A 15,884-nucleotide genomic window follows, 5' to 3' on the forward strand; every position below is an offset into this window, starting at 1 on the left:
TTATTATTATTATTATTATTGCCTGAAAACCTCTTCATCTGTTCTATACCTTGCAATTAATCAGTTTCAAGTTATCAGTTTTTGCCAAAATTTATGCCCCAATGGTCCCTTCAGCATCCTCGGCTATTATGTATTGGAATTTTGTGCCATTCAGTGACCAGTAGGTAGCCCACAGCAGATAACAATCGCTGGTATCTCTTTCAAAGGTGTCAGAGTGAAGTGCGAAACCCTCCGCTCACCCTTCGCCCTAAATAAGATTTCTTCACGAGCAAAACTTGCGGAAAGGTATCGAGTAATCGGGTTATTAACAGTCGAACGCGTACATATCGGAAGCTCTTTGCCGTATTGATCGAATCTATTGAAAGTTGTCCGGTACAAACACCCATCAAAGTACTCCCGATGGGCTTGTGATGGGTAGCGAAGATGGATGAACTGGAGGGTTGTAAGCATTGACAGCTGAAGTGATGCATCTGTTCTCGCGTAACAAAAGTGACCCAAATGGAGACACTGATTGATTTTTCTGTGTCTTTTCACAAAAAAGAATTAGTTTATATGTTTGCGAGAGTCTGGAAAGGGGATGTCTTGTCACAGTGATGTGAATAGGAGAGGGATTTAGAAAATTTGCAAGCAGGTAGGGGATGGAGCTTTGGGATTAATTAACATGTTTGGCAGAAAAAGACGGTTTGCCATTTTTCTGAATAGGTTTCTTTGAGTTTTTTTATATTGTTTGTTTGTTGTCTTCTATTTTCTCTTTTAGCAGTTGTGCCATGCCTGAGAAAATCTCAAAAATCAAAACACTACCTAAACATTAAAATTAAAAGTATTTCATTTTTGCTCAAAATTCCTCATTTTTATTTTTTTATAGAATAAGAACACCAAAAATTGGTCAAATGCTTTTATTTTTAGTTAGTTTTAGACAATGTGAAATAACACAAATTGTTCATTAATACTTTGTTGTTTTTTTACAATGCTTGGTGTAATTTTGCAAAGACGAAATTTTCCCATTTTAATAAAAACGTCGCCCATCTTCCGTGAAATTAATTTCCTCCCGGCGCATTTCGTGCCATAAGTCATCAATGTTCAAAGATGCTTATGGAAGTCAGCTGCGAATTTCCCGCATGAGTTGTCATGATTTTTCCCGCATCCGCGTCGAACTCTCGCCCAATTTCCCTCCGTTTTCCACAACACAGAAAGAAACTTCCCCGTCTCTCCGCCACGAATAATTAATGAACTTCATAAGGTGAGTTAGGTGAGCACAATATTAAATTTTTGAAATGTACACAGAGAGGGAAGTTTTTCCGCTTCGGTTCTCTCGAAAGCCAACTTTTCCGCGTCACGAGGGAATGCACACTCAGAAAACTTCATAGTATTTAATTGCGTCGACCAATTAGACATCGCGGAAAAAATCACGTGGCGTGGAAAAATCAGCCGCTCCATTTTACGGCCAGATTATGGTAACAAAGAGAGATGTGAGCATGGCTAAGCCCTCGGGATAGAGCTTTACCATGTAGACGTCACTTTAGACACGACGGGCGGCCCTTTCGGAGGTGTCAACTATCCCATGATCACTTATTCCCATCCTCGGAACCAGACTGTGACCGAAAGCTTTGTCCAAGCTTCACAAAAGTCACAGTCTGGTCGAATAGGTAAAACGGTAGCATCTTAAAATTTCTTTGCGTTTCGCCGAAATCTGACATAAAATAGACCATGAATGGGTCCGCACGGTATTGTTGGGAATTCGTGACGGAATGTCGCTTATTTTTACTCAAAATAACCAGTGACGAATGAACACAATTAAAAGAGATAAATTAAGTCATTATTTTGGGGTTGAAAGGAACGATGATGTATGAAACCGGAGGGTAAAAAATTTCCGCGTCAGGTCGGATGGTCATCAAAGGGCTGTTATGCAGCATCTGCATGGAAAATGGCTCATCTAACAAATCGCCACAGTTTATCAAAATTCCAACCGCCCGAAAAACCGGCCAAACCCCCGAAACTAGCTCCGACAAATTCGCATTTTCATGCTAATCGCCCCAGATGCAAATTTTTCCCACAGATTGTCCATCAGCCATCAATCGCAAGATTTCCGTTTCCCCAGCTTCCGAATAACATGTTTGTCCCCGGTCAAGTCGCATGACACATTTTTGACATGTTTTGTACTTCCAATTATATCACAATAGAAAAATTGAGTCTCCCTTGCCCATCTTGACCTTAGAAGGGAGACGAGTTTAATAAGCAAAAAAAGTACAATACCTGACTTGCGTTGAAGATGACCATGACCACACAAACTCGGACAGACTAAAAAGAATTTTAATTTACGCTTGCTTATATTTCCATTCAAAGATTAAGTGATAGAAATTATCTACAATAAATAACGCTCATGGATTGATAATATCCAAGATTACCACTGAATGAATCCAGGTGGTACCGGTGATTGACAGGATCGGTGCGAAAAAAGAGGATAAGCCAAAGGATACACGGAGATGGACGTAAACAGAATGAAGGCTTAGGTCCTTGGGCCAATTAGGGTTGTAAACGGTTTAGGTACGCTATTTGAACCGGTACGACACAGGTGTGGCCATTTTGCATCATTAAAAAACCATCCCAAGTGGTTAAGCCGTGATGGATTGCTAGTAATTATGCAAAAATGCTGGGGTAACTTGAGCAGGTTTTGCTCAGGTTGTTAGCTCTGGTTACATAATTAGCTACTCTAAAAGTGCCTTATCTTTACATTAGATACTAGTATTGACAAAACAACTACAATTTGACCTCCTGATATTTTCCAACTGATTTTATGCAAAACATACATTAAGTCTCATAGAAAATAAAGATTCTCATATTAAATATGAGTACTAAGGTTATGGTAAAAAGAGAGAGATAGACTATATTTTGAATCTACTAACATTTTTCCTTATTTCCTCATTTATTTAAGACAATTTTTTAAACTAACAAAAATCCATTCTTACTTTTGAATACACAAATAATGTACTTTTAGACGAATCACTAGTCGTTTTAATTACTAGGTATTTTTTCAATTTAAGTAAGTATTTTTAAAATTTTTAACGCAAATCTGTTTATATGCAGTTCATTTTCTTTAAGAATGTAGATTTTGATATAACAAATGTTGGCTCAACTCCATTCACCCCTTATTTTTTTAATTTTTACTCTATTCATTGTCTTTTATATATCATCCATCTCTTTCCCCTTTAATCAATGTTATGATCAAAAATCATATCATAAATATAACCGGCATTTACTTTTTTTACGTATATTTCTTTTACTTTCATCAAAATTTCATTAATTTACTCCTGCTTAAAAGGTAAATCTTCCTACCTTACTAAAGCTTATTTGGGTAATTTTATGATAAGATTAGAGACTTTTTCAGAATATATCTATCCTTATTCTACAATTCTATCAAAATTTTGAAAAATTACACTAATGATAATTCCAAAATTAATAAGTTCTTGCACGTGCACTAAAATTAAATATAAATCTATAAACAATCACGCAATCTAATACTTCTAATTATTTTTAAATTCAGCTTAATGACAAACACGAGAAACTGTTTTTTAAGAGTTCATTGGTGAGAATATTTTTTTATATTTAATTAAACAAAATTTAAGCTACAAATCTAATTTATAAAATATCAATTGAAGACGAAGGCATCAATGATTCTACAACGCAAATAAATTAGATAACCTGGATTAGAGATAAAATATTGTACATATCTCCTAAGTTTACTTAAGACATGACTTCATTTTAATATTTAGGTACTTAAGTAAATATTGAAGTAAAAATAATGATTTAATGAATTTCTGGTGCATAATAGAAATGCGTTGTAATTCCATTAGTTAGAAACAATTCAATTAATAAATAATAATAAATTATCTGTAAAATAATCCTTTTATCTCTGCCCCCCATGATCACATAACATTATTGTTGTAAGTAAATAGTTGTTATCATTATCAACCGTTCAATCTGCACACCTCATGCATTTATTTACTTCATTGATAAATCTAATTTAAAGAAATCGTCCTTATCAGTGAAACAATATTTATTAATAAAACCGTTTTTCATTTAAGGTTTCCTTCATCCTTTCGCTCTTTGCTTGTTTCAAGTACCCAAAAACTCAAGAACCTCTAAACACGTAAAATAACACTTTTGGCAGTTATACCAATCTCCGGTTACTCGATCAATTGGGGTCGGTCCAATTTAGGGGTGCGAATTGCCAGTATTTGTATAAAGCACGCATTTACTAAAATAAGGGCGCTATAATCCCGGCTCGTTGGGGTGTGAAATCGTAGAAAAACTCACCTCCCAGGCGAAACGCGCATCTTGTGGGACTCCGGCCCACTTGCCCTGGAACGGGCCGTAGCGTGTGCCCTTAGGAATGACGCCCTTAGCAAACACTCCATCTTTGAGGTCGATCTCGCAAGGAACGATTCCGGACGCCGCTACCACCTCGCGGCATTTGGAGTACACCAGGTCCAGTTTGACGCCGTTGAACGCTTTGAGGGTTTCATCACAGTAGAGTTGGTCGGCGGGCTTGACGGTGAGTTTGTTGGGAAGGTCGTCGAGGTTGTTGTTGGAGGAGTAATCAGAGGGTTTGAGGAGGTCGAAGGTTTCGTGCTGGGGAGGGACCATCACGGAGTCCATGTGGGTTTCTTGAGGCTGTTCGGAGACTTCTAGTTCATCTTCGCTACCTTCTGGAAGAAAACATAGGAATGAGAAAATTGCTTGCGGTCGAGCTGAGGAAATCGTGTCCTTGCGTCATTTCAGTAAGGAAAAAGTGTGTTAGCTGTGTCAATATTGGGACAGATAGCTGTGTCTCAAATCACAGTGGAATAGCCGAAACATGAGAACTGCGGCATCATTAGGATTGCACCGGTAATCCTACTCAAACAGTCGGTTTAGGAGAACTATAAACCTGTGTTCTCGGCCCGATATACGAAATAATCAGCACAAACAAACCGTAAAAGGGCCTTTCCTAGTTAGCACTGCCATGCCAAATTCCTTCTGAAATAAAAAAAACCCGCTTATCTCTCCAAGACAAGCAAAAATAATTTTGCACCTTTACTTATCTTCTTCAAGCAAAATCCAAGTATTTCTGGGAATTCCCGCGATTTGTCATGCGATTAGATTTAAAAACGTATCTGTTTCCGAACAATTGTTTATCAACAAACGGTCAAAAAGAGAAAAATGAGTTATTATAAACTGGCATTGTTCTTTTGAAGAGACGTCCGGCGCGACTAAACACCAAAGACAATAGCAAGTGTGAAATTTTTGCGACGATGCGTACATTTCCGAAAAGTCATATCTCGTATTCATAACCAAGAGATATGAATGGGATCCATGCTACAACAATATCAATCATTATATTACCGTGACGTCACGTCTGCAAGTCTTTTGTCCTTGCTTCATTAGCAATCAACCATAGCTACTTTTGTAATGTAAACATGCACCTGCACGGGGAGGATGCCGAAATGACAGAAGAACTCGTAAAAGAAAACAAAATTGCTCAAGAAAATCTGAAACAAGAGCAACCACCAGGCTATTCCATCAGCATATCCGTCAGCTATTGAGAAGAAATAGTTTTATCCAGTTTTACAGTGTATCTAAATTCTGTGTGTGGATAACACAAATAATAAAAATAATCATGAATGTTATACAATATTTTTTCCAATACTCATAATACGGTAAAAGCAGCAGTAATAAAAATATAGTTACTACCTATAACCTTCATTGATAAATTTTGTTGAAGCGGCGACGGCGCCCGTATCTTGGTAGGTAATATCTATTTCTTAAAATTTTTGGTTAATCAACTAGAGAATAATATATAAAATAAAAAATAAAACCAATTTTTATTAACAACGAAAAATTTGGAAAAATTTCTTTCTGCATTCTAGGAAATAACTCTATACAAAGTATATCAAAACACGCGCCCCGGAGAAAAATGCCAAGTAAGATAAAATATTAGAAACAAGGAAAAAATATTTAAAACATTTTATGTGAAAAAATTTGATATTTATTTTTTGACTTTATATTTTTTTATAACTATTTAGTGAAGGAACAAAAATTTTGCCAATAAAAGCCACAAATAACATTAAATTTAAGATACAGCTTCCTTGCTTCCTCTTCTAATAGCCTGTATCAGAAAAAAACTTAAAAAATTATTTTTCCAACAAAAATAAATAGAGTCAAAGTGTAAAATTTAAACACTCATAACTTCAAAAATTTTATAGACAGAATTTTTTTAACATTTTTTCCATGTTCCTGGTATCCCACCAATACATGCCATTTTTCTCTGGGGCGCGAGTTCTTAAACACCCTGGTAAACTGTAAAAAATTATTATTACATAAAAAAATATGTAAATCTGAACGAAAAGCAGCCCTTAAGAAAAAAAAATTAAATTCTTTAGGCTCACGTTTGTGTAAAGCGTAACCTGATCAGAAATCCGAATTAGAAGAGAATTTATTGATAAATAACAACTTGAATCGTTTCCTAATAGGTTCTCGTATTTTAGGTAGGTAAATCTAAAATAACTATAGAAATAATTTTCTTATAGGTACCTACCTACTTTTGGTGGTAATACTTCATTTAGAGAAATTAGAATAACAAAAAAACACATCTATTAGAGAAGGTGTTTTAACTTTAAATTTCTGGCATTAACAAACTTATATTATGCCTGATAATAATAATTAATACTATTGACATACAAAGTATAAAATTACAAGATTTGATATAAATATTAAGAAAACAAAATATGCAAAAACAAGACAAATTTTTATAAACGAATAATTAATTCATATTTAAATTAATCAATTCATTATTTTGCCGACAAATTGAACATTAATCTTCGCATCAACTTGGAAAACTATTGTTGTACCTAAATAATGACAAAAAATTTATAACTGCACTTTCCTCCTTGTAATACAAATAAACATTGACTAGTGATGTACTTTTTCTTTATAAAAGCAGTACAAAATTATTTGGGTCATTTAAATGGAACGAGTTCTTGAAATGTGACACTTTTTGAAATATTCAGTTGCAAGTTATGCAGCATTTATAGCAAAACCATGTATAGAAATAGAAAAATGACAATGTGGTAACAATTACCAACAGGTAGAAGCAAAGAATAACAATGTTTGAAGGTCAGCCGAAAAAGACAAATACCCACATGATAAGCTAAGCTCCCAGATATGTTGTTATCTTATTCAAAACTATTGAAACTTCTTTTATTTGAACTTTGTTATTTCAATAAACCCCTAATATTTTTGTAGCACAAGTGGAGCTTACAAATTAAATAAATTTGTTCGGAAATCTAATCTAAAATTTGTAAAAGAATTCAAAAGCTCTCTCGTTTGCGTTAAAAACTGCGATAATGTTATTGCAACTCAGCACCTTTGCCTTTTTTTCCCCTTTCTCAAAATCTAGATGGAGCACGATCCTGCGATTGCAAGCAGGTCGTTGTCCTGTTAAGATAACAATAACATATTGTTTAGTCCTGCACAAAATATTGCTATTGTGCAAGGTTATGTTACGTGATTCGCAGAAACATGTGCTGCTCCGTATTGTTTACTCTGGACACTATTAGGGCAATTAAGCTGCTAATTAACAGGATGAAAAGACATCAGTTAAGCTCTGCGGTTAGCGGTTAATTTTCAGTCCAAATTAACCACCAACAGATAACGTCGATGCTCTATCGAAGGAAATCCGTCTTAAATGCAGTCTCAGAATTAATTAAAAGCGACGCATTTTTATACACACCGATAAATTTAAGTAAAATCAAAACAAAATCAATCGAAATAATTGCAAAAAAATTGATTGCAATAATCTAAATTTACTAAATAAATAAAATACGCACCTGTCATAATTTTGGTAATCATCAAACGTAACGCAAAGTTCACTGGTCACAAAAACCCATCAAACTACCACTTCATCACAAGAAATCGATTTCAAAAGTCAAAATTTGTTTAAAAAATTATACGTTACGTTAACAGTAGTCAACTCTATTCGATTCGACAACACACTGACTTTCAGGATGCTCCAGGATCCGGGACTCTCCTGTCATGGGGCGTGTTTTAGGGTGGGGCGAGTAGGCCGGGCTATCCTACGGGATAAACCCCCACCCTGTTTTTCGGTTACATCTGTGATACTGGCAGTCTTATTGACGTTGATGGCAGGTTGAGGATGCTGCGCTTTAGTCACTTGTTAAAAAAGAAAATCGATTTGTGGCAAATTAAAACACAATCAGACATTAAAACCCCAGTCGATCTCATCTAATTGATATTTAATTGATTTTGAAATGGAGACATATTTGTTATATTTAAATTGATGTCCGATTGTTTTCCTTTTTATGTGTGTCTTATGGGCCGCATTTAAACGCTCATGCTTTTGTTATCAGTTTTATGGATTTTTTCATGATAGGAGTTTATGGTTTATGGTTTGGTGTAGTTTGTGTTGCATTCTTGAGAAATAAGTTGCATGCTACTAAGAATATTACAATTTTAATTAACCTGAAAGCAATTTGTGTAATTTAGTTTGTCCACTTTTACCAGGTTTTTTTTTGATATCGCTACTTTAAAACAAGCTAATTGAAGCAAAATACAAGGTGCAACAAACACAACATACACGCTGATTATATCGCAACGCATATCATTTGTCGTAATGAAAATTTATCATTTATACGAGTAGCTTATAATTCCTTGAACGTATAATTAGGTATACCTAATACTAATAAAAATGTCTCTAAACAAACACGTTTGTAAAAACGCTGCTGTAGGTAGACAGATCTTAAAATATTGACATTCACAATTTCCATAGTTCTCACGAACTGCATACAACATTTATACAGTCAACATCACATAGGTGGTACAAAGGTTTGTCACTAGATGGACGTCGAAAGTATCATTTTTAAAATAATTCACATACGTTTTCCTCCATTATGATTTTTTTTGGTTCACTAAAATAAATTAGGTACAAATTTTCTTACAGAAAATTAATCTGAAAATTATCACGACTATACCTACCAAAATAAAAGCAATTATTTTTTTAAATATTATTCAATTTTTGACTTAGACTGTTTTAATTAATTTTAGTATACGACTCGTTGTTAGCAGAACATGTGGTAGGAATATAGAACTTTTTTTGTTAATCTAAAAAAAACTGAAAGACAACCAAGTTATGTAAATTTGTAAATGTCAAATTAAGTAAAAAAAAAAGGTTAATTATGTTTAAGGTTAATTGTGACATCAAAAAGTTACCAAGAAAAAGCTGTTTTTTAATAAATTATGGAATAATCTTATTAAAACTGAAAATATTTTATTTTGGCAAAAATGCTCATTTTTTTTTAAATACACAATTTTCAAGTTGATTTCAAATTTTACACGTTTTGGTTTTTGGGTAATGATGTCATCGATTTTTTTTTACTAAAAACCCCTAATTTTTTTAGCCATTTCAATAGATCTTTTAATTGTCGAAATGACAACACCAAAATATTATATTACCTACATAAAGTTCTCGAAAAAAAAAATCAAAAAAGTGAAATAATATCAACAAAAAACAAACATACAATTTTAAATGAACTTGAGAATTTTGTATTTTTAAAAAGAAAATTGACCTGTTTGAAAGTTTTTGTCTAAACAAAACATTTTCAGTTTTAATAAATAAAATTATTTTATAATTTTGCCGCTCACTGAATATGAATATTATCTCTTATTCAACATTTACAAGAAAAATTTTAACTTCTGGTCTAATCACATGAATTTAAATCATGAAAAAATAAAAAAATACGAGGATTGCAGCTATACCAACTATACACCGATTGTAATTTGGCTTTAAATAAAATAACCACGGGTAAAATTTTCATATTATTTTGAATAGTCTTCTGATGGATTATCAATTTTGGTGAATAAACGATAGTATTTTTACTTTCCTTATCCTATAAGGAAAGTATTGTAATCGGCTGAAATTTGACCTACCCAGATTTTTACATTTCTGGACGAATTATAGCTTCAAGACACCAAAAAAGTCATATCTCGAAAACGATAAGAGCTAGAAACTTGAAATTTGGTTTGTTGCAAGGGGACGTAGCACGAAACAATTAGTAAAAATCGATCGCACCGTTCGGCCGCAAAAACCAAAAATCAAAATTATACGGTTGAGGATGCTATAAATAAATTGATGGGGATAAAAATTATTTAGAATCATGAAATATACTTTATTACGCAAACGTTAGGTTTGCTACTCTGATTTCCAACACCGTAAGAATGTTTTCCAAATAAGTTGGATAAGGAAAGTCGTGTGATGTTCACACCAAATTCTTAACTGTTAATCTGATCAAACTTTGATTTTTTATTTGCCGTGATAAGCTAAAGTCAAATTTCAATAAATGGTTTCTTGCTAGATGAGAATCGTATTTCTTTAGGTAGATGTAATCAAATAAAAAACTGTTTTTGGAGTTTCACCAACTGTAGCATTTTGGCTGTTGAAGTCATACATATATTATAGAATCCAACCGTTTTTTGGTCAATTTTCCGTCCCATCGTGTGTTATAACGTCGCTGAAGCCTCCCAGAGCGCCCTAATCGGAATCAAGAGGTTATAAAATCAAACAGCAGCTCACTCGAGACATCAATACGTTAAACACGAAACCGTCCCGATCCGAAGCCCCTCGTCCATAAGAAACAAAATCGTCTCGCCTCCCTCAGACAATGCACAGTAGGCGCACTCTAGATCAACGAGTCCAACATATTATTAGTGGCCTCCCTTGATGAATTGGAAGCATAAAGGTGCGCGGAAGTCTTTTATTTCTCGAAGAAAGCGGAACTGAATACGATCAGATCAGAGTCACGATGTCGTTGTGGCCTCTTTATAAAAGGCGAAATATGTCGGGGGGCGCGAACCGCTCATTATGATGCGATTTAACGAACTTTCGCCATCCTGAGGGAATTCCGAGACCTGATGGACTCTCCGGCCAAGCCAAATGACCGAATTTAAATGCAATGGTCCCGAGTTTAAAGCGCATTTAGATAAGACATGGCCATCTATTTCGGGGCTTTGTTGAGGCGGCACTATAGAGATCTGTCATGGGGGCGGGAGGGTTTCTTTTATTGACTCGCACGAGGAATGGGAATGCTGATAATCAGCGATAATTCAACCAGACGAACTGTTTTAGAAAAATACACATTTTTCTTTACTATAGTTCAAAATCAAATTCTCCTCCATATATACAGATTTTTAAAAACATCAAAACATTCTGCAAGTATTTATTCTTGGAAAATAATATGCCATTTAGATAATTTTCTTTATTTCTTGCAAGTTTCAACTCTTTTCAATCTTATGTAAAAGTAATAAATAGTTTTGTTTTTTAAATTACGATTAGTAAAGTGTTGAAAACGTAATTTGCGAATCAGTCGCTTGGAATATTTGTTTGCGTTATCATCCCTTGTCGCCCTTTGAAGAGTTTCGCCCTGTCAGAAGCAAGTGTCGCAAAATCAAAGAGTGCGGGAGTGCCACCTCACTTCAAATCTAGTCGCTGTTCCAAAACATTCGAGGGTGCGTAGGTGGGCGCCTCCTGCGATGGCACCACTCCAAAGCGCCATTTTAATGCGAAATTGAATTTGCTGCCGCATTTTCTAACACTTTGATGCTTCAGTATCCCGCTGCGGATTTTATAATTACACATTCTGCGGGTTCCATCTGCTTTTGAAGGGTCCAAGACGTTTCCCTTTTCACATTTATAATTACAATATTCCAGTTCGACAACTCCACCAAAAACTCTTCCGTTACTCGTCAACAATGAAGTGTAATTGTGATGATTACCAGTTTTAAAGCGATCCGATGGATTTTTTTAACGCAAAAGGGTAAATCTGGTGAAAATTACCTGATCTTGTCAGGAAGAAAGGGTTTGAGGGTCTATTCTTATTTAAAAGCGGTTACGCTGCGGTTACTTCCGGATTTATACAATTTTAACGAGATTGGAAAAGGGTGAAACGGGCTAAATCCTTAACCCTTGTATGGTGACCGTGTGAAATTGATTTTTTTACGGAAGAAAAGAAATTTCAGGTATGAGAGGCGTGAAACACCGATGACACGCGAAATTTTCACAAATGCACAAATTGTGGGAATTCGAATAAATCTTAACCGATTTTGATGACTTTTTTAAGTGGAAGAAATTGATGATTCTTTGCAAGAAAGGGGTTGCTGACAAAAACACAATTTTTGAACAAGTTTTAATTATCTAATTCAAAACAGATTCAATAAAAAAATGACAACCGTTAAACTCCTAAGAATATTTTATGAAAATATAAATAATTTATGAATAGGGGCATCTATGAATATCCTCAACTCATTTTCTTGTCTCCTTTTGTACCGACATAAAATTGGTAAAGTATTATATTTCGACTAAATTTTCTATTCTACAAAACTGACTTATCCTTTAACATGCAAATCTGCTATTGAGTTTCAGAAAAAGATGTGTAAATATAAAGCCATTGACATCTTTGTAAATGTGTCAAAATTTCAAAATAATAATACATAACGAATTTTTTGAAAAATAAAATTTTTATAGTTCTTGTATTTTTTATCCTTGCCACTGTTAACCCTTAATCAAACCCTTATTTATTTTTTATTTAATCTCAACCGTCGCAACTCTTGGAGTTTAACCATCAAAACACCACAAATCATGAGAATACCTCTCCATCTCTCACGCAATTTTTTTCTTTTCTTTTTCTCAAAAAAAGGTTTAAAGTATTGGATTTCGGGTTGACTTATGCTAAAAAATTGCCTTTCTTGTACCTGCCTTTTTGACATGCAAATCGTCTCTAGATAAACTTTTAAAAAGCGATGTGTAACAATAATGTCATTGGTATTGTTCTGAGACATGTAAGCTTAACCCTAAATAGTAAATTTAGTGGCTGTGTGACGTTTCACTATGTTTGCCCATAATAGATCATCCTATATGCAGTTCATCTCGTTGCACTAGTGGAAAAGAAGGAGATGAATGCTAATACGGGGTTTCCTCCCCTTGGGTGCATATGTCGGCTGTAATGGGGTTATCACCGTGTTTGCATGTATATTAGACGCGTATATGAAAGTTTTTTTTATTTATGACTACGTTTATTACGTCATATCCGGAACGGTCTGCCACTATTTGCAATTGTCATTGTCTTTCTCACGTACTTTTTCATCGTTTGTGTCATTCGTGAGGTAAGAATTGCAACAATTTCTGATTCAATTTTAGTGTTGCAAAAAATCTTGAAGACAACACGAGTTTTATAGTTTAAAAATCTCAGCCTCCCTCCGGTCGCCCGAATTTAAACTACGACCTCGATTTTTAAACTGTCTATACAACTCTTAACTCTGTCTTAATAGCTAGTGATAAGTAATAAAGCACGCACAGTATTTTATAGTAATTTATTTAGTATAAAAGTGCACATTAAGAAAATCAGTATATCTAACTATACTTTACGCAGTAAAACTATACAGGATCGCTACAAAGTATGAATGCAGGTAGATATTAGGTATAAAAACCACCACCTTTTTAATAAAATGTATCAATATCCCGCCTAGGCATTTACTAAGAAAAAACTGAATGATTTTTAATTATTAACGAAAAATAACCCAATTAATAAAAGCTGGGAAGAAAGCATACAACAAAACCAGATTGCCAACGAGAATTGATATTATGAGGTTGAACACTTTAAGCTAAAAAAAATGGATGTGTCAAAAAATTTCCCCAGATTAAAGCGCCAACGGGAATCAGTTGAACTCAAAAAATGTTTAAAAATAATTAAATTCCATTGCCTCATATGTTTATCATTGATTGATTTTTTTTTATACGTCAAGAAGCGTCAAATTTAATATTTTTAAGAAAAGCATTTTTTTATGAATTCTGTGATGTAACAAACACATCCATACCTTATTTTTAAAAAAAATATCGAACTAATTAAATTTTGAAAAATGTATTTTTTTTTAGCCTTGGAAATGTTGTCTTTATCTATCGTAAGCTCTTTGCTGCCTGAACTTTGACCAAAAAATAGGTAAACTGTTTCCCAAATTTCAACGTGCTCTGCTAAACCGTTTTGAAAATATTTAGCTGTATCCGTACTTTTTAGCGACCCTGTATATTAAACGATAGTAACTTTATTACTGAGCAATTATCATTTTGTATACTAATAAGTGTATATCAGATGTGTCAAAAAGGTCGGAGAGACTTAAAAATTATATCACCAAAGAGAAATAAAAATAACCGAATTTTTAGTCATTGTGTTTTCAGTTAATGTGTAACACCCGCTTGAAGTCCATGAAAAGACCTAGCAATAGATAATGAATCCTTAAAAAGAGAATAATTTTGACGCTCAACTACATATGAGAAAACTAATAAAATTAATTCTTGCAAATTAAAAAAAAAACTAATACCTTTGAAAAAATGAGTTTGTGTGCTAGTAAATATTGCAACATTTGCTTAGCACTACGAGCAACGCAACAGATTAATTATTATTTAATTTTTTTTAATTATTTCAAAGTTCTTAGGTCACCACTGTAAAAGCTATCTAAGGTAAAAAGGTGTTCTTAAACTGAGTTTATTTTTCTTTATTATTTTAAGATTTGCTCCAATCATGTTTATATAAAATCGTTTTCTGCGTGTGACTATTTATCTCTCATATCACGCCTGTCCAGCCTTTTTGACAGATCCGATATTTGTCTATGAAACACATTTTTTACAGTGGATTCATTATTTTTTTTTTCAAGCGTATAGCAAAATTGTTGTTATTGCACCTCAGTGACGGCGCGGTGTAGAACGAAGACGTTAAATAATGCAAATCCAAAATTGTACTAGTACAATAATATCAACGACTCATAGTATGGTGACATTGGCAACATTGAATTTTGTTTGACAATTTCAGTTTGTGTGCAAACACTAAAAATTCGAAATTCTGCAAAAAAAGCGAAGAGAAAAGTGTCTCAGGAAGTAATGCAGTGTAATACACTTCCTGAATTAACAAAAATTGCAAAAGCTGCTATTGACAGAACATCTTAATCCTAGGCAAGTTTCAGAAAATCTCTGAATCTTTTTTATGAAATTGGAAAATCGAAAATAAACATCTACAAAGTGAAATAACTTGTAGGTATTATTTTAATATTTATTTGTTTTTTGATAAAGTTATATGTGTTTATCAGCTGCTAACGAAAAGAAAGTAAGTATGTGTAGGTAATAACGATAGTTATGCAAACAAAAGTCATCTACTACCTATATATTCTTTTTAAACTTGCAAAAAAAACTTGCAAAATTTGAGAAGAGCGACTGATCAGTAGTTTTTTAGATAATAGCTATTTATGTATCAAATGAGTTCCTAAAACAACTGTTTTCGGGAGAGTATACAAAAAATTATTTTAAAGGGTTTTCTTTTAAAAATTTTATTTAAAATGCAATTTTTAAGCACATAACAAAAATCTATTTGTGAAATTTTGAGAAAAAAAAACAAAAGTAAAAACAGAAGTCCATTTATGATAGATAACACATACATTTTTAAACAAATTAATAATTGTCGGAAATTGAGAAAGAATATTGATAACATATTCATTAATATAGGTAGATAAAGAAAGACAATCGTAAATATCAACAGGAAAAGTAATGAAGATGTAATTTCTTAATAATTTAGAACGTTTAAATATCAACAAAAAAATGAAACAAATTCTTGGCATAACACAATCATGTGGGTACTAGGTAAGAAAAAAAAGAAAAAACATAGAAAAAATGGAAATGCAACTTTTTTAACCAAAATTTTTGCCCAAATAATTTTTGGCAAATATAACACTTTATTATTTTATCATGTTACTTCTAAATGACAGAATGACATTTATTTTTTCGTAAAAGTGCT

General features: G+C 33.4%; 1 protein-coding gene across 4 annotated transcripts in view; it reads right to left on the reverse strand.

The window, feature by feature from the left end:
• LOC123016307 (histone-lysine N-methyltransferase MECOM-like) overlaps positions 1–15,884 on the reverse strand; it is a 58,455-nt gene that overhangs the window by 15,260 nt on the left and 27,311 nt on the right. For 2 of the 4 annotated variants that reach the window (XM_044416620.1, XM_044416622.1), the window contains exon 2: positions 4,315–4,706. In XM_044416620.1, coding sequence (XP_044272555.1) covers positions 4,315–4,706 — 392 coding nt within the window. Of the gene's footprint in view, positions 1–2,253; positions 2,337–4,314; positions 4,707–7,865; positions 8,003–15,884 lie in introns of those variants that run through there. The other 2 variants (XM_044416621.1, XM_044416623.1) reach the window with 2 other exon arrangements.

Source organism: Tribolium madens, unplaced genomic scaffold (assembly GCF_015345945.1).
Source record: "Tribolium madens isolate multiple individuals breed KSU strain unplaced genomic scaffold, Tmad_KSU_1.1 Scaffold_1;HRSCAF=32;Tcas5.2_LG8, whole genome shotgun sequence".
Lineage (NCBI taxonomy): Eukaryota > Metazoa > Arthropoda > Insecta > Coleoptera > Tenebrionidae > Tribolium > Tribolium madens.